We start from the raw sequence: 26,304 nt of genomic DNA on the forward strand, positions 1-26,304 counted from the left end.
GGTCATGAAATTCAAATGGAAACAGGAATAGACAGTAGCTGGCTGGATAAGGCTATTTAAACATTTAAAAACACTCAATATCAACTTTATTAAACATATTTGCATAAAGAGTGTCCAAAACAAGTACCAACAAATAGTAGAAACTGTATGGTTTGTTTTATTGGTATTTGTGAGGCTGGATGGCTACATTTTGTTCAATTACACACAAAGCATCTACATTTAGAACATTTGTTTTCTCTTTTAGTTGCAGTGCTTGGACACACAGTCACATGCAGCTACAGACATGACGGTGTGGTGGCTGCGTGTGCCATTGGCACACAGGATTGGCACGCTGAGTGGTTCAGTCTTCATGGCAGAGCAACACACACACTCCTGCTCAACAGCAGCGCTCTGCAGGGAGTACATAGATTTGCTGCGACATTTGCCCTGAAAGACAGACAGACAGATAAACAGGGTACATGCATAAGCATCACCAGGCAGACTGAGCAGGTGGGATGGTGAAGAGAAAATGTAACATTAAAGGCCAAACCAAGGGCAGAATGTTAAATCTGTCTCTGCTGTCTCACCTCACAGTAGTACAGCTCAATCGGCTGCTCTGATTGGCAGTCATCCACTTTGACGTAGTCGAGCGTTCCTGCTGTCCTGCGGCACTCTGGCTCAGTACCTGTACACATGCAATTTTTAAAAGTTATTATAATTGTTAACATTTCTTTTCATTACCATTCAGTCTCGAAAAGGAATCACTTACAAGTTTCACAGCAGGTTTTTCCAATCTGACTGACTTTGCCCTGTTAAAGATAACACACAAGAAAAAAAGAGCTAAATATAATTTTATGTTGAGAAATCAGGAGTTATTTTTCTAATTTAGCAAACGAGGTTGTACCCCTTTAGCTATGCAGGCTTGATGGTTAAAAGGAGGGCAGGTGGTAACTTTGGTCTCCAAGACAAGATCCCCTCGGCTGTTCACACCACAAGTATAGACGTAGCAGCCATCCTCAACAGTTGAGTTGACCTGATGAGTAGATCACATAATCACAGCATAATTGTTTTGATTTTGCTGTCATAAGCCTATTTGTTTCCTATCTTCTCAGTACCCCGATTACTTTCCTTCTAAACATTCTTTTGAACGAGGAGCTGGAAGCAAGGAGGTTAGCCGGAGGAGTTAGGGTGCAATAGAAAAGTATTCGTCCTCAAACATATTCCTTGGTTCTATACTTATTTTATAGCTGACTCAGTCGTTTCAGGTTTATTATCAAATAAAAGAAAATTCCCAGTAATTAAAAAGTTGTTGTATGTGTATGATGATTTCCTATATTTGGGGCAGAGCCTGCCCAAACTTGTTTTACTTCACCTACATCAGAGCTTTTTCAAACACGAGTGGCCTATTTAGAAATGCAACAAAATCTCAATCAGACATAATTCTAGACTTTGACTAAGACACTTTGAAACCCTCTGTGTGCTTTGGATCAATACATTGTCCTGTTGCATGGCACAGAAACATAAATTAACCTAAGATCTGATGGCCAGATATCCACTTTAAGGATTTTTCTACCAGAGGGCAGAATTCATGGGATCTACCAATTACTAAAAATTGTTTTGGTCCTGAAACAGCAGATTAGAACCAATTTTATGTTTAGAATCAGATTTCAACAAAGCTTGGCTGTTTTAAATTTGTATGTTTTAGACTGTGAACCATGTGATCCAATTTGAGAGGAATCCTTTATCTTCTTTTCTGTCCTATTTCATTTCATTGCATTAAAGCAGGAAAAAGACCAAGAGGCATAAAGGTCCTCATCAACAAATTCATGCAGCAGAAATCCCAATGATCAACCTTTAATTTAATAATAAAGAAAACATCTAATATTGCAATAATTTCCATAATGAGCACATTGCTTTATGGTGGAGAAACATGTCCAACACAGGATCCAGGAGAGAGCAAGAGCTATGAGTTAGAAAATCATAAAGGTGTGACAAAGACATGAGAAAAATGCCCTCAGTTTAAAATGTGCAAAAGAAGGAAATGCATGTACAACACATGGAATTGTATTCAAAATGGTCTTTTTTTATTGTATACTGTTCATGACAGACACCACCTTCTTCTCTGTATGGTACCTACTTGCACACTGGTGAGTTTCCCATCTGGCTGCTCGGTGAAGCAGGCAGTAGCAACACAGCGACCGCAGCAACTGTCTCCATCCTTCTGCGTTGTGTATCCCTTGCAAAATATAATGGGGATTTTTAATTGTTAGCAGGTACATAGAGAGACATCACAGGGCAAATATGGTGAATGTTTAAAATGAAAGATTTCTAAATCATTTTCTGATTAAGGAACATCATCTGAGTGAAGCATAACCATTTTGAGGACGGCCTCTGTTTGATGATGAGCAGAGAGGAAATGTCAGAGCCTAAGAGCTCCTATTCTAAAAGCATTGGTGCTTTGAGTTTATTAATAAGTTATAGAGAGGACGGGAAAGAGTGCTGGTCAAGATGGAAAATGATGATGTAACAAGTTACCCTGGGGCATGATGGACAGGTAGTTCTCTTGCAGGATAGTTTGTATTTCTTCACTGCTCCGTCCTGCACTGTGCACTCACAGTGCGTGCACACATCCACCATCATTCTCTCACCTGCCTGCATAAACACACAAATACAGTATCTAAAACCAGATAAAAGAAAGCAATATCCACATTTTATTGGTGTGCTGAGCTCAGTGCTACTTTTTGGATGACGTACCCCTATTACAGTGTGATTGAGAACACAGACATCCATCGGCGCTGTGGAGAGAAGAGATCAAATATTTTTTTCATTTCAATTGATTTAATGATCTTTCAAACTCTCTGATCTTGCAAGAAATCTGAGTTACCTGGCTTGGCCTTTAAAAGCCATTTAATGGGTCAAATCAGGACAAGCGTCATAAAGATCTCAGCGATAAAACAGAGACATCTGCTGGACACTTTGTGCAACTACAATTTAATCGGGTAATATGCAATATTGTAATACAGTGTCTGCAAATCACACTACTGGCTGGGCTGAAATTATTTAAAAAGCAACACATTATGCTCCTATAAAATGATTTTAAAGATCCAATAAGAAAATCCATCGCTGTAGAAATGTCAAACTTCCAAAGTACCACAAAGTGAATGGAGGGTCATCATGCAAAATGAAGAAAACAGTAAACAATGATTAACACGCCCACCAAAATCACTCCTAGAGTGCATCAATGACCTTTCTAGAGGGTGATAAAGCACTACAGGCTTCATTTGCATCAGCTGAGGTCTGTTTAGTTGATAAGATAGAGTCTAGATAAAAACTGCTGCTATAGAAGAGATGTAAGGCCAAAAACCATGCCCATTGAGAAAACAAAACAAAACAAAAAATCAGATTTGCATTTACCAATTATGGGAGAAATATCTTGACAATACTAAGGTAAACATTATTTTATATCCAGTCTACAACTAACATGATTCAAAAAACAAGGACATTACAGTCAGTCAAACATGTTTGTCTGATGGTCTGGGGTTTATTGGTTACTGTGGGAGCTAGATACTTTGGAATATTTGTTAGAGCCATAAAATCAGGTTTTTCTTAAAAAATCCTAAGGAGATGTCAGGTTATGAATCAGGATTGTTAGCTAAAGCATTTTTGTGGTATGATTCAGGAAAATGATAAAAAGTACAACAGCACGTCTATCTTTCAATGGCTCAAAAACAAAAAATAAAAGGCTTGATAGTGTCTTTGTCAAAGTCTGGACTTAAATCCTGTTAAAAGGCTGTGAAAAGACTTTAAACAGTTGGTTTAAGATTTGAGCCTCATCCAGTGTGTTAAATTTAAATAACACTCCAAAGAAGAGTGGGCAACAATGTGTCACCAAAGTAAAGCAACAGACTCATTGCCAGTTATCATAATTTCTTGGTGGCCAATGTAGCTGCCAAGGTTTGCAAAAGCAGTTTTGGCATTTTAACGGGAACTACTTTAAAACCTAAGATGAAACATGAGACCTTAAGGAGTTTTTAGCCTTTTTCAGACCTCATGAAATTCTTGTTTACAACAATACATGAGCTTGATGCACCTTTTATGGACTGATTAGTGTCAAGTTATGTTTTCCTGCTGATATTTTCCTGTTTGTACCCCAGCATGTGTCAACTGTATGTGAGTATGTGTTTACCACAGTGACAGCGGGGGCAGCAGTCCTGAGTGTCACAGCGAAGCTCACTTCCCAGTGGGCAGTTTGGAGTCTCCATGCTGTCACAGCTGACATTTGTCGTAGAGATGAACACCTCCTCATTCACTTTCTTACACTCATGTTCCACACATTTATTATGTACAGACAGCCACCTTTCCCCTACCTAAACACAAAGATGGACAAAGTGACTCAACAAAATCTAATACAAATGTGTATTACTTTGTTGTATTTTTGTGGGGCTTAAACACAGAAGCAAAGTTGAAAAAACAAACAAATAAAAAATAGTTTGTTAATATACCTGTCTGAGCTTTCCTCCAATGACTGCATCCCCTCTCATATCTCCCTCAGTCACTAAACAGCTAGTTGGTTTACATTCTCCACAGCAATTCCCTTTTCTTTGAGTGTATGACGAGCCCTGCAATTATTCAAAGGATATGTGAGAAAAATGGCATTGACTGCATATTTTTACATTTAATGATGCCTCACCAAAGGACAGCTGCGATTGCAGACTGGCGGGCTGCACTGAGCAACATGAAGCAAGGTGTCTCTGTCCTGCATCTCTGTGCATCGACACTTCTCGCATCGGTCCTCCCACTCACTGCCCACGGGGTGAACCACTCCACCAACCACACACACCTGGAGATACACGTTGGTTAAACAGAAAATGAATCCACTAAAATATGCAGAAATGCTGCAATTAGAAGGCTTACCTTATCAGGTTGGCAGAGGATTTCTGTGCAGCCGCAGTCATTGGTAAAGGATGATGTGACAAAGCCGGTGGGACAGGTGTGGGTGGAGTTCTGGCAGTTACATGTACATTCAAAGGAATCACAGCATGTGGTCTTTTTGACAGACAGCTGGCGATGGGCTGGACATTTATGGGGAGCTTGTTCTGGACACTCTTCCTTTTTGCACACTGGGACAATAAAAACAATTTACATACAGAGAAAATAGGAAAAAAAAAAAAAAAAAAAAAGCATCATATTTGTTATGCTGGGGTGTATCCTGCAAGGGAGACCGTGAGCCTACCGCAGTCGTGAACAGGCTGGCATTCACCAGGGTTTCTCAGCACCAAAGTTTGACCATCCTCACAGCGAGGGACCTCTGGCAGATTACAGCTCACCAGATCGCACACTAAGGTTACAGGTGAAAGGGAGAGTAAGCAGTGAAGACATCAAGGAAAGAAAGATCATGTAAGAAAAATAAATCAGGGATCATAAATCTTCTCTTTCCTTCTTAGCAAGACATGGTAAATACTCCAAAATCTGTACAATTACAGACTGTGTATGAATCTTGTTGTTTATTTTACTTATTTTCAAACTTTATTATTCAAACCAAGCTGATACATTGCAAAATATATATATATTTTTTCTAAAAATAAGTTAAAACTCTTATTCTATTGGCAGATCATCTTATTAATCTACTCAGTTAATGGTAATACACTTTTTGAAAGAAAATGTTACAAATTTTTAGACAGTTTTTGCAGTGTTTAATCATTTATTATCTTTTGGTACAACTGTAAAGAGAAGCCAGAGCTATTTATGGAGTTTTTCCTTTCATAATTAATTCATCATTAAGCATTAATTAATTATCTTCAAAATCCTTTTAACTCTTTAAACACCTCACACATTTTAAATCAAGTAGACTGGGATGTTTAAGGAATCAATTTCTGTCCTCAAGATAGAAGTCTGTTCTTCATCTCTAGTTCGGTAACATTACATCCCAGAAAAATAACATTTCAGTAATATTTTTAGAAACATAAATATTTTTACACCTACCGCACTCGTATTCTGGGCAGCACTTTGAGTCCTTCCTCTCCTGCAGGATTTCACAGGCTCCACACACTGGAGCTAAAAACATCCAATAAACAAAATCTAAAAGCTGACAGTGGTTTTATGGCTGGAAAAGCAAGTAAAGCTAAAGTAGATTAAAAACCTCTTATGTCGTTGCATGGTCTGGCAGTGCAGTTGATCCGTTGCTGGTCCAAACACATGCAAATCAAGCATGGGTTGTCATCTGGCACCCAACTCTGCATATGCTGTTCAAATAGAGGGAAACACTGTTTCCTTTCCACTCAGTAATAGCCACCAGAGGGCAGTAGGATCACACATCTATTGCAACACTACCCCACTATCTAGGGCTGCAAAATATTAGTTAAATATACTCTTACAATAATATATACTTATACTTTGTGGATATGGCATTAACTAGAAATCAACATTTTTGTCAGCCATCTTTTTTTACATTTCCCCACCTCTCTCCTTAGAGCTTTAGGGAAGAAAGACAGTGTCTCCATCCAACTGGGCAATGTTGTTTTTTCCAAACCTATGTATGAATCCTTGGCAAAGTGTAGCTCTACAATATTTATAATATTGTATTCTTTAAGGGATTTCTTTTTATGACACTCTTGCTGCATTTCTCACCGCGTATGTGTGCCCTTGATGATCCACACACTGTCCACATGATTCTGGGGGGACACATTTTCCATGATGCAAAACTGTCCCTCCAGCGCAGAAACAGCCTTCAGTGGGCGTCTCCATACATGATGACTCGTTGCCGCCAGTAACTGACCAGTCACCTGGCAATGCCTGTAGGCTGCCACAGTCCTCCACGCAGCCAGTCCGACATGCATCATACTCCATAGAATCTGAACAATGCAGTGCTGCACCACAGAAGGAGACAGTTAGGGGCACGCTGCAGGAGTTAAGAGGTTTGCAATAAACTCAAGGATGTGCAAGGAGACTTACGGCAAAGATGGGGGCTCCTCCAATCGACACACACACCGCTTTGTCTACAGAGGCGTGCATATGCCGATATTATCTCACACACATCTGACTCATCACAGGCTTGCTCTTCACACTTAATGAGGAAAACCTGAACAGCAATTAAGGCGTGGCATTTTTCAAACACCTCAGAGCGTAAGGCCTGACATCCCATCGCCACTCCAGACACGCATACTGCCTTCCGTTTGGGCAAACACACACCACCATCTGCAGCAACAGTCCAGTCTGAGATGAAGGCCGGCTGGTTGGTGGTTGTGTTGCCGTTACGCAAAGACAGGACATTAACCTTTGCCTCCCCACATGCACCTATGAGAAAGGTATAGAGAACACAGCTCAACAGAAAAACGGCTAAAGCAAAAAGGGACAGGTAGAGAAAGTTTTCACTGCCAATTATTAGCATAAAGCTGTGAGCAAATGGCTCTCCTGTTCTGTTACCACAGAGTCCAGCAGTTTGCCGGCCGGTTTCCGAGCTGAGAAACGTGATGGTAAACTCATTGCTCTGAGGGGTAAAAGTCAAAACGTAGCCATGATCTGATTTCAGCTGCAGCATCACTCCTCCATAGCGCACCACTTCCAGGCCTGCATGTCTCCAAGGCAAGGAGAGTTCTTCTCGATCGATCATAGCCTGTTTGGGGAAAGGGAAAATTAGAACTATTGTAAATAGGGCGAACTTTAGACTTAGACAAACTTTATTGTCATTTTGTATACAGAGAGTGTATACTAAACAAAATTATGATGCATACAGCTTTCCAACAGTGAATGAGCAACTTAGCAGTGAAATTAACATTTCCATTTATAGAGCGCAGCAGAGATCAAAATGTAAAATGTGTAAGGGAAAAGGAAAACCAGTTTAAAGACATGGTGCAAAAGGCATTGATATGGAAGGATCAGAGCAGGGCAAAATAAATAAATAAATATGGTGCAAAATGCAGTAGAACACTGAGTTGAGTTCTCTTTAAAGGGATTTAAGTTTAAGTTAAAGTTTAAGTTAACATTTAAGTTAAAGTGGAAAGAAACTTATGTTAGTCAAAAAGTGTGTAAATTATTCTGTATATAGTTTTCCTGTAAGGGCCTCAGAAGAACAAGGAACATAACAGAAGTTCAGATCTATAATAGAGTTAAAACAATTTCTCTGGCTTTGAAAATTCTCTGTGAAATTTATGAGACATTTTTATCTAGCCAGACTGGGAAAGTGGAGCATCAATTAAAGAAATAGTCAAAAGGCATGGTAACTCTGAATTAGGTGCAGACATCTACAGCACATGTGAAAGGATCTGTTTATGGGACGACTACTGGCAGGTGTTCCAGAAATCTCAATTTTATTACAGGAGACATTTTGTTATTTCAATCAGCAGGGACAGTTATCCTTAGAATGTTTTACAAAATAAAAAATAGACAGAGCTAAAGGGATGTATCTTTTTCCATACTATATACATGATTTAGATTTCTTTATTACTCTTTTTTTGATACATTTCAATCTATATAAAACTAATCAAAGTCTGTTGTTTTGATATTAGAAAAATTAAAAAAAAAATTGCATCCAGCTGTAACTATCTATTTCAACCACTTATAGAGATTACCGTAACGTCTTCCTTCAGCAGCAGTGTGTATGATCCATGGGTCACCTCCATGGCTTTCATGCAGATCTGGCTGTATTTCGTTGAGTCTTGACAAGGTCCAGTGTGAAGTTTGACCTCTGAGCCTTTTCCGTCGCCTTTACTGACTGTGAGAAGTGTGTAGGAACACAGTCCCTCTCCATCCAGCTTTAGAGCCACCCCATCAAACCGCACCACATGGTTGGTGGAGCTGCCCATACACATGCCTGTCATGAACACAAGGCAAAAAGCCAGGAGTCAGATACATGGCTCATTAATGTTCTGGGATGATTGATCTAATTAAATAATTATTTGCAGGTTGGAACTGTTGTCCTTGATTTAATAAAGAGAGGCTAATTGTCACAGCTAAACTTAATTACTACACATACAAGGACATTCCCAGCGGCAGCCACAGGTCTCCTCCACTCTGACAGGGGGCATGCTGTTTTTACATGCTGGTGGATCTAGTCTTTCACAGCTGATTTTGTGATTCTGAACGGTCACTGCTCCACTGGGGTGGCACAAGAGGGAGTGGCAACCATCGTCCATCAGCCACGATTCACCAGGCTGGAAAAACACATCATGAATTATAGCAACTATTTCAAGTAAATTACATTTGGTTTTTAAATGCAGCAATATTGCAAACCTTTCTCTCATTTCCGTTGTCATCTACACACACTCCTGGTGGACCCGCTTAAAAAAAAAGCACATACTTTTATTTCCGTCGATATTTAGTATTCTATGGGGACCTGTTCAGTAGGTACCTCTGCAGATTCTCTCTGTGTAGCTGTTGTCCAGATTTAAAAACATCCGTAGCTGGTCCATGTTGTTTAGATGAAGAGTATTGTCTTGGTTGCCGTAGTGACCGAGAACCCTAAGCTCATTGCTGTCATAGTTCGATCCAACGCCAATAGGGAACACTGACACACCTAAGAGAACATACCTTTAGCAGTCAGACACTGTCAGGTCAAAGCATTTGAACAGTTTTTGATAGTAACCCATTTACCTGCTGCCAGGGCCTCATTGGCTGCCTTTCTAACATCATCCGTGGATTTTTCTGTCACCACCATTACAATAACTTTGGGGACACCCACTCTACCACCACTGACAGATGAGATGGATGTCTGCACAGCAAACTTTACGGCGGAACCTGAGGATAAAATAAATGGTAAGTGAACATCCAGCATGGTCTGTGTGCAGGTTGGGTAACTGTTTACTACCTAAAGCAGGGGCTGAAGGGGATCTGTTTGGGATGTCTTCCACCAGCATTAGGAGGTCTGACTTGCTTTGATGTTTGTTCCACAACAACTCAGCTGTGTTAGTGGCTCCAAACTGAATCAAGCCCACCTGAGTGCCACTTGGCCCTGTGTATATGAAAGAAAAATTCAATATTTACATAACTACACTTTTATTTTGGCTCAGGTGCAGTGCAATTTGTCTTGAGAGTAAAAACTTTCAGGAAAAACTTGAAAATACTCAGTCGTGATTAAAAAAAAAAAGCAGGAGAAATTAGGATTTAGATTCAGAAAAACCCTACTGTAATGTTAGTTAAGATACCCATATCTTTATAATCCCTATTTTAATTTTAAAGTTTTAATTATTGATAATAATATTATGATAATAATAATATTTTTGTTAATCATATTATTATCACAAATCAAATATTATATAAGTCCAACAACTGTAATACAAATAATATAAAAAAATATATAAATATTTATTATTAGCAATATAATATATTAGCACTGTATGTTTAAAAAAAAATCAAATCCTGTGCTTAAGCTTTATTTAAATCTGACTGAGAAATTATACATATTGAAGAACACAGTTAAAAAAGTAAATTGAGTATTTACATATCTAGAATAGAAGAATAGTATTCAACTTAATTGTCATTACACTGTCGCAAGTACAAAGAAACGAAATTCACTCTCTGCATTTAACCCATACCTTTCGGGAGCAGTGGGCTGCCATTGGGCAACGCCTGGGGAACAATGTGGGGTTTAAGGGTCTTTGCTCAGAGAGCCAGAGTATCAGTCCATGGGAGTTAGGCTTGAACTTAGAACCTCTGGGATCCAAGCGCTATGCCCTGACCACTAAGCTGCCAATCCCATATCTGTTAACAAAGCTACAATTTTATGCTGTTTGGAAATCCGTGCTGCACAGGGGAACAACTTGTGGCAAAATGGTCCTGAATTGGATTTCCGACCTAGTGTCTTTCAGCAATAGCGTTTGCATGTTCTCCCTGTGCTTGCGTGGGTTCTCTCTGGGTACTCTAGTTTCTTTACAGATAAGTTGTTGTCTCTAAATTACACTTAGGTGTACTAAATGTTTCTAAGACAAGCTTTGATAATAATAAAGAAAACAGTTACCAGGGTACATAAAACAGATGTGTTACACCTACCTATGTCAGCATTGCCAATGAAAGTTTTTACAAATGTCTTCATGTCCTCAAACTGGTCTCCGGCCTTTAGCAGGAACATCACATCAACAGGCTTCTTGCATGGCACTGTGTAATGATAGATCTTAATATTAGTATATGCTATGGACTCATTCTTCAAAGATAATTAACAGCTGGTCAGTTTATGAAGCCAAAAACTACCTGAGAGTGGGAGAGTTGGGTGAGTTGGGAAGATGAGGGGTGGCAGCGTAGGAGAGCGGGGCATGACTGTGGTCCTTGTGATGTTGACCACGCGTTGGACCAGTGATGTCAGATGGTTGTAGTCCTCCACCATCATCGGATGCTGAGGGTGGCTAAACGGTACCAAGTCTGTTTCATGCACCTTTGGTCCAACACCTATTGGATACACGCGTGTTTGACTGCTTGTTGTTGGTGGGCGTGTCACTGTATCAGTAGGGGGATTTTCAGTCACAAGAAAGACGAGCTGAGGAGGGGCAGGGCCATGAACAGGATGGACTGTTGCCATTTCCTGAAGAGTCATGGCAACAGCCGCTCCGGTGTTTGTCTTGCTTCCCCCTCTCCAACGGATCTCTCGCAGTCGCTGCCGTAGGTGTTCTCTCTGCTGCCTCAGCTCCCAGCGACTGATCTCCACAGTGAATGTTACAGAATACTGGATCACAGTGATGCGGATAAGCTCTTCCTTTTCTGTCAGTTGAGAGACGACTTCCTCCAGGAAGATAAGTGACTTGTTAAAGTTAGCCTCCCCAACATCATCAGAGCCTTCGAGGATAAAAGTCACGTCTGTGGCTGGAGGTTGGTATGATGGTATTGTGGTGATGGAAGAAAGGCCAGAGGGTGCAGTGGAGGCAGGAGTGCCAGGTAGATGCTTTGTGGGAGTTGTATGCCCACTTGGGGAGGTGGTGGGTGAGGCCTTTCGGGTTTTACCCGGTGTAGGCTTTGGTTTTGGCCCCTCAGGCTCCAGTCCTAAGGTGCAAAGGTAATCTGTTACCTCCAACAGACGGTCAGGCAGCTCACCTGTACTGCTCAGCACATACGCCCTATTATCTGGGTTGGCCTTGGTGATGTCATTGATCTGCCCCATGTTGACACCAGGACCAAGCGCTACTGTCAAGGTGGTGATGGCCTTTTTACGGAGCATCTTTACGATGGCACGAACAGGGCGAGGGTTACCACTGGCAGTCAGGATAATAGCTACACGACCAGCATGCTCACGCTTGTTCTTATCATAGATATTGATGGCTAGATATTTGACAGCTTCATCCAAGAAGGCTGCATCTCCCCCTGTGTAATGAAGCTCCCGCACAGTCTTCTTAAAGAGCCATTTCTGAACCTGCAGGTAATAAAAAGCCCAAGAAACAAGACAGATAGAGTCAAGAGATCAGCTTAATTGTGGAATATATTCAAGATGCCTTTCAATTAATTAGGAAAACTATATAAGCATTCAACAGGTGAGCTCTTTATATTCAAAAATATTTCTTTCAAAAAGAATTTATTAATCCCAAAGGAAATTTTATTTCATAATACAGAAGACAAAGTGATTTCTAACATTATTTCTTTTCATTTACTACAAATCCTATAGGATCCTATACCTGAAATATTATTCTAAGTATCTATGTTAATGCATTTTAAAGTACAAGCCCTCACTCATGGATGGGGTTACTTTTGCATTAATTTCCAAATTTCTATGCGGCATAGCATGGAGGAAATCTGCCTGTTTCCTGCTAAAGTATTTAAAAAAAGCTTAATTTACTTTGATAGTGATCTCAACTTTTAGAAGTATGTGCAGGAATAAAACCAGACTTCCCTTAAAGTTTGTCAGCATAGGAAGCCCAAAGTGCTCTAAAATGTCCTGAAGGTGGTTTATGAAAGCACACCTGACCAACACCAGCAAATGAAATGACTTTAAAAATATTACTGACTACAGAAACATCTCACAGGGCCTGAATATTGGGCTTTGTTACTCCACTCTGCATCCAGACATTAGTCCGTTGCATTTCAGATAAAAACTATTAACTTCCCTAAATATGAAAATATGACTCTGGACCACTATGCAACAGTCCCGTCATTTCTTTCTAGTTAAGATTAGATGCTTCTGATGTCTGTGATTTAAGAGTGAAGCAACAGCTATAGCCCATTTGTTCTCAATTATGTGTTTACATACAGCCCTCTGAACAAACAGCTTCAATAGCAGGGACTGCGGTCTAGCAGTCTTCTTTATGGTTACATAGGCCATTACATAACATTGCTATTCTATCAATCACTTTTAATTTGTCCGATGTAAAATTCAAACTGACATCTTAGTCTAATTTGGTTTTTTTTATCAGCTTTAAGCCTTAAACATTGACAGAAAAACATGCTTGAAGTACAATACATCTGCATCTGTTCAAAACTCCTGATGAATAAAATCTTTCCTATTATCTTAAGTAATTTAGATGCATCTGTATTAGTTTGCAAAAAATAAGTTTTTAGTGGTAGAAGTTAAACTAATTTGAACACTACCGTCTTTTGACAGTTTTCCATGTTTTGATTACGAGTTCATCTTTTACCCAGTTAAATCTGTCAATATCTGTAACAAGTATGCTATTTCTGCGATATTTTCTTCCATTGTGCTTATTATACTGCTAGTTCATTGGTGTATTCTGCTTTGATTTCAGATATTTTAGCACTCCTCTGCTTTAGTTCCCATTTTTGCTATTTAGAATTTTATTTTATTTCTGCTACATCGTGCTCTTCAAATTATTCTTTGTTTCCCCCTCTTTAGTAGCTTCTAATAAAGTTGCTCAAATCCCCCAAATTACATCACACCAGAAATCTTTTTTTGGTAATAATTAGATTTTTTTATGCCTAAGGACCATAGACATTGAGCTATTCAGGCTACACATGGTTAGTATCTACTACAGTACCTGCAGGTCATATGTTTTAACTCCAGAGTGGTAAAGCAACACTGTGGCTCTAGTGTGAGCCGAGCCCATGCGGAAACGTTCAATCACTCCAAGTATGAACTCCTTAGTGGCCTTATATTCATCTTCACTCAGTGCTTGTGAACCATCCAATAAGAAAGCCAGATCCATTGCCCGATCACAAGTGCCCTCGGGCATCAAGGTGGTGAAAGGCAATGTGGTGAAGGTGCTGTAACTCGGTGTCGGTGTGGGAGTGGACAACATGCCGCAATCTTCACAGCTGAGATTGTTGTTCTCACAGTGGCTTTTGTAAGAAAAAAGGCATTTAGTTTAAACCTAGTTACACATTTCAATTAAATATAAGAAAAATATTCCATAACACCTGTGTATTTTGAGCATTACCATATCTTGCAGTTGGTGAGGTCATCACGGTTCAGGATGACCTTGTTCCCATGAGATATCCTCTGGCCCTCGTGGATACACACCTGACACTGAGAAGGATCCACGCATCGCATATCCACCTCATCCAGAAGTTGACCTAAACACATCAAGTATAAATTGCTATTAAAACTATGTTTACATTTATTTGAAAATGCATTAAGTTCAGCATAAATTGATTCATTATTTAACAACTGTATGTCATGTCTTGGCACCTGGAGGGCAGTAAGCATGACAGCCTTCCACACATGTCAGTGAACAGTGGAGGCGGTCTGGGTGTTGACAGGTGATGGGACATGCAGGTCCACAGGTGTTATATCTCCACTGGCACAACTCCTCCCCTGTACCTTGGATCTTAGGGTTAAGTTCCTCACAGCTCATAGCTAGGAGTTAATGAAAAACAAACAAAACTCAAATTTAGTCGAATCATTAAATACAGGATTAATGCTAACTTTAATATCTTTTTCCATTTAAATTGAGTAATCATCAGAAGAACAAAACCTGTAAATTGTACTGAAGAGTTGTGTTAATGTAGACAACTGAGATAAAATGCAGAAGAAAGAAAAAGCATACAGAACAAAGAAAAGAGAAAGACAACAGAGCAACACGTTGAGTTTTCTGAGTTGTTTTTTTCTCAGCTTTTTAAAATCTCTTGACACGTATTGATTCTGAAAAATTGAAGATACACATTAGTTCAGCTTTATCACTTACGACAAAGATCATTGGATCTCCACATGACAGAGACTCCCTTCTCTGAGCAAGCCTGTGCATAAGCTGCAATGACATCACAGAAACATGCGCAGTCCCCCACAGATGAGCATGAGCATGCAGCCTCCACACACATATCTACATACGGTTCTGCATCCACCTGGAAACAAGAAAATAAAACCTTAGAGGGAAATTTATTTAATGGAAAACTTTGGAGCTATCAGTTTTACGAACCTGGCTGTTGCATTCTTTGAAGAGGGGACCAGTTATCACACGACATGACTGCTCCACTGTAACCAACTTTGCAGTGTTGTCACTACAAGGAGCTAGTATCTGGGCAACCAAAAGAAAAGGCAGACATCAGCAGCGTGTCTTGCTTAGTTTGTTTGTGGTCTAAGTTTTGGAGTTTTGCAATCCAACATGGTTGGGAGCAAAATATAGTGTGCATGTGAGTTTAAGACCACAACCTCGGTTACATCAGCACAGCTGGGGATGACCTTCCAGGAGTTGCCAAAGTGTGAGGCGTCCACCTCTAGCTTGTTGTTGCTGCTCATCATATCATTGTTGACATTCCCATCAAAGTTCCCACACAGACCGCAAACACGATCCTTTACATCATAAAGAAACCATGACAAAAGAAAACATTATTTACATACATATAAGTGTAATAAAATGTTTTAACTGGATTTAGACTAAAGCAGTACCCTGTAGGAGGCTGAGATATGAACAAGGAGCCGAGTTCCTCTGTCCCAGCTGAGGGAGATGTGGTTGCCCAACATAACTGTGTAAAATTGACCAGATCTGACTATCTCCACCTGGGAATTCTGCAGCACAGGCCTCTTCATCTTCACCTGGACGGAACATAAAGGATGATCAGAGGTCATATCTGAAGCATTTTGGCCTGGATCAACTCAAAGGGTTAGAGTCAATTGGAATATAACGAAATTATATAATAAATGTAATAAAATGTAACCCAAATTATAAGAAAGCATATGGTTTTAAACACTGCAAGGTTTGTGTGACTGGATGTGCAAAGCCTTACAAAAGTGTTTGTAGCCTTTAGACATTTCTGACTTTAAAAACATATTTGTCATAAAGAGATGTGTTATGATAGACTAACATACAATGACACATGACTGTGTCATGAAAATAAAAAGGAATATATGGTACAGGACATGGAAGGAGACCATCGATCAGAGCGGCATCCAAGAGACTACAGTAGACTTATCGCTGGAGGTAATTTCAACAGCTCATGTGGCAACTATTTCTTGGTGCACTCCCTAATGTCTGCCTTTATGGAAGAGGGGCACAAAGCCAGAAATATCTTAAATAATGCCATAAGAAGGAGCACTGGTATAATTAAACCAAAATGGATCATTTTAGGCTTACAAGCCAAACACAATATGTGACTAGAAGACACATCAACCTGAACACACCATCTGCACAGACAGAAATGGTGGTAAAATCATGCTCCGTGTCTTTTCCAAGTAAATATAAACAACTACCCTGGGCTATTGAAGGTGGCTTAGTTTAGAAGTGTCAAACTGCAGTTCAAGAGGGTGGTTTCCTATACGTTTTAGATGCAAGCCAGGTCTAACACAACTAAATCAAAGGGGGAATTTACTCCTCAGCAAGTCCTACTTGTGCTATTGGAGTAAATAAATTCTAGTCCTTAATGGGAATAGACCCAACACCTTTCAGATTTTCACATGTTTAACAACAAAAAAAAAAAACAAAAAAACATTGAAAATTGTGAATAATTTCCTGGAAAATTTATAACCAGCCACTTTTGGCTCTATCATATTTGATCTTAAATATGGGACATTAAAGGGAGTGGATGTGATGCAATAAAATGTGAAAGGCTTATCGAGTCTGAATACTTTTAGAAGGCACTGTGTAAGATATAAACTTCAGCTTACAACAAAAAAATTAAATTATATTTGATTTGATTCATATTTCAAGAAAGAATTAACTGAAGAATTATTTAAAACACATTTAATTTCCCATTTTTAGGGTTACAGATACACCTCAAAAAAAGCATTACACACGTGAGGACACCTGGTTTTGCTCGTACGCTTGTGTGTTACCTTTCCATCCTGCATTACAATCAGGCCACCCTGGTAGAAGATTTTGACGGTTTTCGCACATCGATGTCCTACAATTCCACATGCTTCATTCTCCACCAGCACTCTGAAGGAACCTCCTTCTGCGTTACACATATCCTTTCAAATGGAATAGTAGAGAAATACAAAGGCAAATTATCAATATATATATTTACTCAGGGCCATTTTATTCTGCAATCTGGACTGAGACTCTCTGTAGATGTGTTTATTTTCTACCTGGACCAGGACATATTGGCATAGGCCGGGGAAGGAGTACTTGAGGCCATCAAAGGTGATGTAATGCCCCTCCCCCACAGTGCGGCATACCCCATCGCACAGCTTTTGTGTGCAGCGCCACTTCCGGTTTTCACACACGCTGCAAAATAAAGACACATGTCAAGAAAACCCTGATTTAGCCTTTTCTATGTACCTTGTATGTAAACTATACATTATATATACTATTTACCATGTGTTGCAGTCAACGGTGATGCTCCGTCCTGGTGCGTACGGTCTGTTGTTATGGTAACAGGGACACTGCTCTGGTGGGATGCAATCTCTGCGGTGGCGTACCTGAAATCAATTCACCAATCGATCTCAATGCTTCATTTCTTTTGGGTGTTTAACAACAATAAAGCAAAGACACCACTTACTGTGCCTTGTGGACATAGGCAGCCAGGGATGCAGGAAAGACTGACGCATGGCAGGTCCAGATTCTGGCAAGTTCTGGCACACTCTAGCCCCCTTTCACCTGAATTACACTTCGCATCAACTAGTGGAGGATAGCACTGGGCTGACCGCCGCACTGCAAAGAAGATTTTGTAGATTTGTCTGGATAATTAAGGGATCTTGCACAGTTGTATAAACTTGAGAAGGGAAAAAAATTGTGAGTCTAAAGAAGGAAAAAAAAACAGAAAGACTTGAGGATTATACCTCTGGATGGCACCACGTCATCATCATAGAAGAAGTCAGAAAGAAATGATGTCATCTCTGTGGAGCTGCAACGCATAGCTCCATTCTCACAGGAGCTACAAGGACAAAAAATAAAGGCCCATGACAATAATGCAATTTACCCTTGAATCCTATCAATTGTCTGCATTTGAGGTTGGAGTCACATACCAAATGCTGTTGTGATCTGCATAGACATCACTAGGCTGGTACAGCTGTCCATCGTGCAAGCAGGGGCACATGTCAGCAGTCACACACTCTCCAGAGGTGCTCAAGTATTTTCCAGCCGTACAGAAACAGCCCTCCTCACACACCCTCTCCCCCTCACAGCCAGACTCAGCACCAGAGAGGGAGCGGCACGTTCGCTCACATGCACTCCCACAGGCTTCATACACCTGGCCTACAGGGCACTCCATCTCTGAGAACATCATATCAGATTAGAATTTTACATATATTTTCATTTCATTTATATTTCTTACACACAGTAGCTTTAACTGTGAAAATACCATACTTATTTTTTTGTTTTTTGTTGGTTGATGTAACAATTGTCCAGGGCTATATGCAAATACAGACAGATGGTCTTTGTTAAAATATCTATTTCTTGTATGTAAAGATCTGAACTGAAGTTCAGGTAGTCTGAGCAATTTTGAATGTTCAATATGCTTTTACTTCTTTTTTGATGTACAGAATCAGTTCATTTTATTTTGTCTCTCTGTCATAGATCTGAAAACTGTTTTAGCCTTAGATAAAACACACAGCTTTTCGTTACAGCAAAGTAAAGGATTGTACATCAGTGATAAGATGCATCTTAGCAGTAGTATTTGCTCATAGAAAATTACATTTATGCAAATAAAATAAGTGGTCAAATACACTACGATATTTTGCGGGGTGTTTGACTTTTAATAATTCAAGAACAGTAACTGACTTATGAAAAGCATCGTTTAATTTTCATGACAAAAAAATTTCAAAGTTAAACTTTGGGTTTAAAAATGTAGGCACAGCCCACAATGACTGTTCATTGTAAACATTAAATTAAATGTGTATCTTGGTCATGTTTCAATATAAAGATGTAACTGAGTTCAAAATGAAAGGTACCACAGAGTGAAGGGGATCTCCAGTTGAGCAGAACTCCTCTTGCAGAGCAGGTAGCTGCATAAGCAGACAGAGCAGAGCAGAGGCACTGCTCACTGTCTTCACAGGCGCATACATCATACCGGCAAAACCTCTGGAATGGAGCAGGATTCACCAAAAAATGGCATGGGCTGAACATGTCTGACATGATCACTGCACACGCCTCTTCTGCAAAACGCACTGAAAGAGCCAGATAAAGATAATGTTGACATTTATTATTTTTAACAGATTGCAATTCAATGGGTGTGCAGACGATACCTCTTTTTGGGTTTGTTGCACATGGATCAGGGTCATACTTGTGAGTAGATTCACAGTCTCCATTGATCCTCCATGCCTGCCCAAAAGCCTGAGGACTTGCTTCAACCAGCCCAGAACCAGACAAGAAATCATCACCATGGTTCCCATTGTAGTTCCCGCAGAGACCACAGGTCTGTCCAGCCCATCGTGGTCCTAGCTGGAAAAGGCATTCAACGTTTAGTACCACCGGTTGCTTAGTACTCTGCATCAGTATTAGCACCAAAAACATTCGTATTCAAACCTTCAGAAGAACACGACCCCGACCGTCCCAGTCCAGACGGAGGTCATCACTGAACTTCACTCGAACAGAAGACTGAACTGATCTCGTAATATGCAGGTGGCCTGAAAGGGATTCATTAAGAAATAATGTAGACATCTTTTGAATTGAAAGATATTTCAATTAACGGTTCCACGGTGAGAAAATCCCTGCATAACTGGACCATTGTTCTTGGCTAATAAGTTATAAATATAACATGAAACAACCTACAACTGTCAAAAAAGCTTTTACATACAGTATATATATATATATATATATATATATATATATATATATATATATATATATATATATATGAGCATGCATAAGAACATTTTCATTCTATGCCTTTTTTTTATGTCTCTTTGCACCCACAGTTGGCCTCAGCAGAAGGCTGCTCACACTTAGCCTGGTTCTGCTGGAGGTGTCTTCCTGTCACTGCATGCATGCTCAGTATGACGGATTGCTTTGGAGTCGATGACAATGCAAGAGAGTTTCTACTGTTGCCACATACTCATCCAGAAGGAGAATGTCCTGCAAAGTCAATGACTCGATGACTCAGCTGGGTTTGTTTATTGGAAAATATTTAACCAGTCAGACTTTATGATTCAACTGAATTGTGTCTGTAAAGTACCTTGAGTATGCATCTTGTTTGGAATTTGCACAGTGTGTAAGTGTGAATTGAACCACATTTATCCAAAAGAATGGATTCAATTTTAAAATCCCAATAGGAATTGGAATATGTCCTAACCTGTAGAATCAGACAGTCATTTAACCAGACCCTGACTGACAAAGTATTAGGGAAATATCTTCAAAAGGGTTCCAACAAAGAAGAACACATTTACGAAAATACATCTTAACATTAAAAACAGACAGAGGTCGCAATTCCTCCTTAATGATATAAAAGATACATTCGGTTTTAGAAGAGTTTGATGGCAGTGTTTCCACCACAGCATGTTATCTAGTTCAGTAGGTATAGACTTTCTTTTATGGTGCCAGTTTAGATTGAGAGTGTTTTTCTTTTGAAAAAAAAAAAAAACAGCAATGTAAAAACAATATTTATTCAGGTGGTACTGACTGATATTTGTTTAATAATATGAAACTCTGGAGTGTTGGAAAAAAAAAAACATTGTACAGTTTAATTTGACTTGAAATTTGGCTCTACTTCCATATGCCGAAAATACACACCATGATTCATTGGGGTTTGGATGTCCATACTGTTGACAGAGATGATTCCTCCATGCTTGAGTTTTACTGTCATGTCCTCCAGAGAGGGCAGACTGAGTGTCACTGAGCGTGTGCACACAGCATCCTGATCATCTGCACACTAGGACAAGAAACAACCAAAAAAGGCTTCTTAACCATTCAATAAATTTTTTAATCAAGAAAATGTTACAGGGGGGCAAAAATATCATGAAATAGGCGTAAAAACATGATTTACCTGCACATTCTCAATTATGACTGAAAACTCATTATTTGTACAGTCCTTTGCCAGGAGATACTGACAGTGGCCAGTAAAGGTGAAATATTTGTTGTCAAAAGTCTTGAAGTGAGACTGTCCAACAACTAGGCATTCACCTACACAAAATCAAAGAGGATGTAACACCTGCAATCAGCTGGACAGGGCATTAACAAAATGCATTAATGTGGTGCTCACCAGGGCATTCTTCGTTGGTACATTCCCAGGACCCATGGCGGCAAACACTTTAATAGCAGATAAAATATTGGTGAGTCAGCTCAATGGGATTACTGTTTATGAATTGACTTATTCTATGATTTACCATGTGTTACAGTCTTGAGAGATGGTAGATCCTGGAGGGAAATGTCGTCCCATGTGTGCGCAGGAACACTGAGATACCTCCACACAGCGATTTCCATCCAAAACCTTTCCAGCTGAAACACATGCACATGTCATGTTAAAGCTGGCAACACTACAACACAGGGCAGAGTTATATTTAGTGTGTGAGAGCTTACTAGGGCATGTACAACCATCCACACATTCCTCCTTACAGACCTCCTGTATGTTGAGACTATGGCAGGTGGTGGAGCAAGACTTGGTGCATTCACTATACTGCATGCCTATCGGGCACTTGGGAACTGCAAGACACATTGAACATTTTACCTCACAACCTTTTTTAATGCCTTTTCAGATTGAACAAACTTACAACACTGGGCCTCCTCCATCCAGCCATGCAGAAGAATCCCGTGAGCATGGCATGTGCGAGCATACTCCAGCAGAAAAGGACAGGAGCAGTCTTCTGCATTTTTCTGTTCACAGTGGCAGGCCTCCGCCTGACACAGCGACAGGAAAGCATCGGGAGACACCAGGTGGGAGCAATGGAGGAACACGCTAGAGCTCTGCAGTACACTGCAAGTGGACAAAATCTGCAGAATCAGACATGAACATTCAGTTGGTCATTAATAAAAAGGCAACACTTTATTTTATCCAAATATACAAAAAAAGATGTTGTTTGGATTGAAAATTAAAAATATTAAAAAGAAAAATGTTAATGAAAGCATACATTTTAAAAAAGGTCTGAACCATTAACTTTCTAGTTTTTAACAACTTTAAATTGAGAAAAAAATTATTTTGTCAAAGGTTAAAACAACTATCACACAATAACCCTTATAGATACTAAAATAATCAATTTAATCAGTATTTATTTATTTATTTTTTTATATATTTTTTTGTTTTTCACAAGCTAGGGTTGGTAAATAATTAGGGGTATTGATGTTACACCTGTTTATTTTATAAACGGCAATTTGAGAGAAACAGTAAAATTTCTATTTCCATATTTTCCAACTTTTAAAATATACGATTTGAAAGCAATGGAAACATAATTAGTTGAAATAATAACTGGAGAAAGCTTTTCTAGGTGAATTTATTCTTATCTCGACTTGTTTAAAATTATTGACATAAATCTTATTATCCGAATATTTTGTCACAGTTATTTCAAACTTCTAGTGTCTTATTTGGATTCAGACCAACCCAAGGTATTGTAGAATTTTCAAGGGAAGGTAAATTACGGTATTAAATAGTTTGAAACACAAAATGTGTGGTGTGCATTTTCACTCATACAACTTATGTATTACAATTTGAAGCCAAATTTCAGAGCAATTTTTTAATTTTTCATTTATTTATTTTTTTTTTGTAATTGCTTTGGCTTTTGTCTCCAACAGATTTTAATCAAGAGACTACATTTTGATATTTTCTTTAACTTTGCAAAAATAATTCAGTCAGACAGATTGAATGGTGAAGGTATGTAAATAATAAGTTCAGGTCCTGCCATACAGTCCTAAATGGATTTAGACGAGGGTCATTTTAAAGTATGAATATGTTTTGATCTAAAAAATGCTGATTGAATGATTAGGAGAAACTATGACTATTATAAACTTTTCAAGGAGCTTTTTTCCATGATGTTCTGTCTTTAATCATTCCTTTCTTCCCTCTGCTCCTGACCAGCTTCCCTGCTCTGCTGAAGAAACATATCCCGACAGGATAAGGCTGCCACTACCATGCTTTGAGTGTTCTGAATGCTCCAATGGAAAGAACATACACGGGCGTTTTTAACAGAGGTGGCAAGTAACAAAGTAAAAATACTTCCTTACTTTACTTAAGAAGATATTTTGGCTATGCTTTACTGGAGTAATTATTTTTTAGACAACTTTTTAATTCTACTCCTTAAACTTTCTTGCAATAATATCTACTTTCCACTCCTTACATTTAAAAAAATAGACTCCTTAGTTTTGTTTCATTTAAGCCATTTTTTGTTATGTCTTGTTAATAAATAAAAATAAATAAAAACCATCAAAATAATTTGTTTCCTCTTGACAATAAATTTTTTTGTGGTTAGACGCCAACTTGTTCTTCCCCTCATAGCAAAATAAATAGCTTTTCAAGCTGATGCAAAGTAAAATTTCACATTATTGCAATTAGTTATAAAAACAAATAAAATTAAGTATGAGGAAGTTATCATCCAGAATTGTAGAAAAAAGTATTCTTTAATAGGTTAGTGCAATGTAAGGTTTAAAGCTTCTTTTCTCAACATTGTTTTTCCTGTATTACTTTTACTTTTATACTTTAAGTAGTTTTAAAACTGGAACTTGCACCAGTTTGTTTTTACTTGAGTAAAAAGATTGATATTCTTACTTCTTTAGAAGTTTTTTAAACTGTAGGTTTATACTTCTCCGTGAGTAATAAAACTACTTTTGACACCTCTGGGTTTTAACACATGCTCCCCACATTTTCATTTACTGGAAAAATAGAGAATCATAACCATTTTCCTTTTGCTTTACATTAACACACAACTTTGTGTCAGCATATAAAAAAAAAAGGAAATAAAGTGCCATAATTCAAATTTTTAATTTGACGGTTAATAACTATATTCAAAAAAAAACACTGTAAAATAAAAATCTGAAAGAACAGATATAACAGGAAGTGGTGCATACTCTTGAATTCTCAAGATGTTTTACTTTTTGATTGAAATAATTGAGATTTCCAACTCACTAAAATCCCTAACAATTTTATTATATTTTCTTAACATTGTTAGTCTGTCATTGTACTATAGTTTAACTTTAAAGTTACTTGTGATACACACATGGAAAATTTTGCAATAGAGTAATTTATTTAGCAAATTGAAGGAGACAATTGGTGAAGTTCAGATGTTGTCAGATCTCACATGAACCCTTTCTATTAGGGTTCATATAAATTAATATTTATAATCAGATCAGCTTGATGACATTCTTAAAAATGTTGATGTGAGTGCTGATTGTCTGTTACCGCTGCTGTCCCTTTTGTGCTGTTACAGGATTGGGTGGGATCAGAAACCCGTCGACAGGCTTGGTCAGCTCCCTTCATTGCCCAGGAGTTTGCAAAATCATAACTATCCTCTGTTAGAAAGCCTGAAAGCACAGAAACATGTAGACGAACGGACATAAGAGATGACAGATTTGCTCCTTAATCTCACCATACCACAATTGTCTTTGCTTGCTTTTACTGTGTTATCTTTTCCTGTACTCAGTGGCTGCTGTTCCTGTTGCTGAGTGCTGGTGACTCAAATCGTTTCCTAAATTCCAGTTATAATGAACTCTCCTTTGTTCAGCTTTAAAACTATCAGCTAGACAGAAAATTGCTTTAAAATTTGTCTCATTTCAGTAAATTAATTTCAAAGCGAGAGAGAAGTATCATATATTTCAAATAGAGTGACATTTCCTGTCATTATTTCTGGTAATACTGCTGCTTTTGGTTTACTCAGGAAAAACCCTAATTATAATTCTCAGAAAACCAAACTTTTAAATGAAGTAGGATTAACTGAATCTCATAGTGGGATCTACTGAGTATATCTCCTAATTCACCTACCCTCCTGAGCTGTGTATTCATCATGTGGAACTGCATTGAAGTTGCCACAGAGGCCACAGGTGCGGTTAGAATGGCGTTTGCCCAGCGTCAGGGCAATGTTGGCAGCATTATCAATGGTGACAGTGAAGCCAAACTCTTCACTCCAGAGCTTAAAAAACCCAAGCTCTGAGCCCGCAAACACAGAATGAGACGCATACGGAAGAGAGAGTCTATTAAAAGGGAATAAAAAGAACATAGATGATCGTCATTAGAAATGCCTTTCTTTATTATTTTTGTGCATCTTTTTTCTTTTGGATTTTTTCGCACCTTTTGCCTCCTTCAGAAAGTTGCCCATCTATTGACAGGTGCAGCCCGAAGACATCACCCAGAAACAATGTGATTCCTGTTCTTTTGCCATTTTGAAAGTCACCTGTGGATTCAAAGCCATTTTTTTACATCAGTAATATGGCTAAATATTCATAAAAACAGCAATAGGATTTCCTGCTAACAAAAAAAAAAAAAAAAAAATGCCATTTTCTTGATACATTCAACATCAAATACTTTTTGGTACCAATATGTAAGGCAGGCTATACATTTGGAACACACATTATTTATTTATTTATAGACATAGCTATTTGTCTTTTGAATTAATCCTCTCTATGGGACTCACCTAGGAGTGTGAAAGACTGATGGTTGCAGTCCCCTGCCAGAAGATAGCTGCAGTCTCCAGGAAACTCATATATAACCCCATCAAAGGTATGAATATGATGTTGTGCAAAAAGACTACATCTCCCAGTCATTCCTGCCACGCATGCTGGATACACAATACACAAATAGGTGCAAAGTAGATACTGAGAAGTATATGATGCAGGGTTTATCATCGAAAGAAAGAGTTTACAGAAAACACTGACCTGTTAGCTGCAGAAAAACAAAAATATCTTGCAGATATCTCTTAACCTGCACCTAAAAAAAGAACACAAAGTTTTGACTCTCACCATAAATTGCTATTCTCTAATTAATGAGAAAATTCATACACAGCTCCTTGTCGGTCCTACCTCCATCGCTCCAGATGCCACAGAGAAAAAACTGAATATCAGGACAAACACAAAACCCAAGTTTAGATCTTACATAGTCATGATCAATAACTACAATGGTGACCGCGCAAAGATACGTGGCTTCAGTAGAGGTTCTGCATTTTAACAGAGGTCG

The 26,304-nt window shown here is 38.8% G+C and overlaps 1 protein-coding gene across 1 annotated transcript; it reads right to left on the reverse strand.

The window, feature by feature from the left end:
* Window positions 1-99: 99 nt before the first annotated feature.
* Window positions 100-26,304, reverse strand: vwf (von Willebrand factor). The gene is made up of 53 exons (XM_015401684.1): window positions 26,151-26,304; window positions 26,007-26,058; window positions 25,766-25,909; window positions 25,423-25,525; window positions 25,117-25,325; window positions 24,538-24,659; window positions 21,923-22,142; window positions 21,732-21,854; window positions 21,539-21,650; window positions 21,415-21,461; window positions 21,199-21,335; window positions 20,946-21,084; window positions 19,743-19,843; window positions 19,463-19,658; window positions 19,169-19,384; window positions 18,245-18,491; window positions 18,059-18,153; window positions 17,779-17,930; window positions 17,595-17,698; window positions 17,366-17,504; window positions 17,114-17,248; window positions 15,731-15,877; window positions 15,494-15,634; window positions 15,261-15,359; window positions 15,030-15,186; window positions 14,534-14,701; window positions 14,283-14,418; window positions 13,884-14,184; window positions 11,161-12,310; window positions 10,963-11,067; window positions 9,782-9,925; window positions 9,568-9,711; window positions 9,326-9,490; window positions 9,208-9,254; window positions 8,951-9,128; window positions 8,547-8,788; window positions 7,402-7,591; window positions 6,931-7,272; window positions 6,607-6,845; window positions 6,119-6,221; window positions 5,962-6,033; window positions 5,213-5,317; window positions 4,894-5,099; window positions 4,670-4,819; window positions 4,482-4,598; window positions 4,166-4,346; window positions 2,734-2,774; window positions 2,515-2,631; window positions 2,117-2,215; window positions 884-1,012; window positions 749-788; window positions 567-664; window positions 100-426 (listed from the first exon to the last, which is right to left on the reverse strand). Exons 1-53 carry the CDS (start codon window positions 26,154-26,156, stop codon window positions 241-243), a joined length of 8,538 nt encoding a protein of 2,845 aa, XP_015257170.1. The 5' UTR covers window positions 26,157-26,304; the 3' UTR covers window positions 100-240.

Source organism: Cyprinodon variegatus, unplaced genomic scaffold (assembly GCF_000732505.1).
Source record: "Cyprinodon variegatus isolate N-32 unplaced genomic scaffold, C_variegatus-1.0 Scaffold1249, whole genome shotgun sequence".
Lineage (NCBI taxonomy): Eukaryota > Metazoa > Chordata > Actinopteri > Cyprinodontiformes > Cyprinodontidae > Cyprinodon > Cyprinodon variegatus.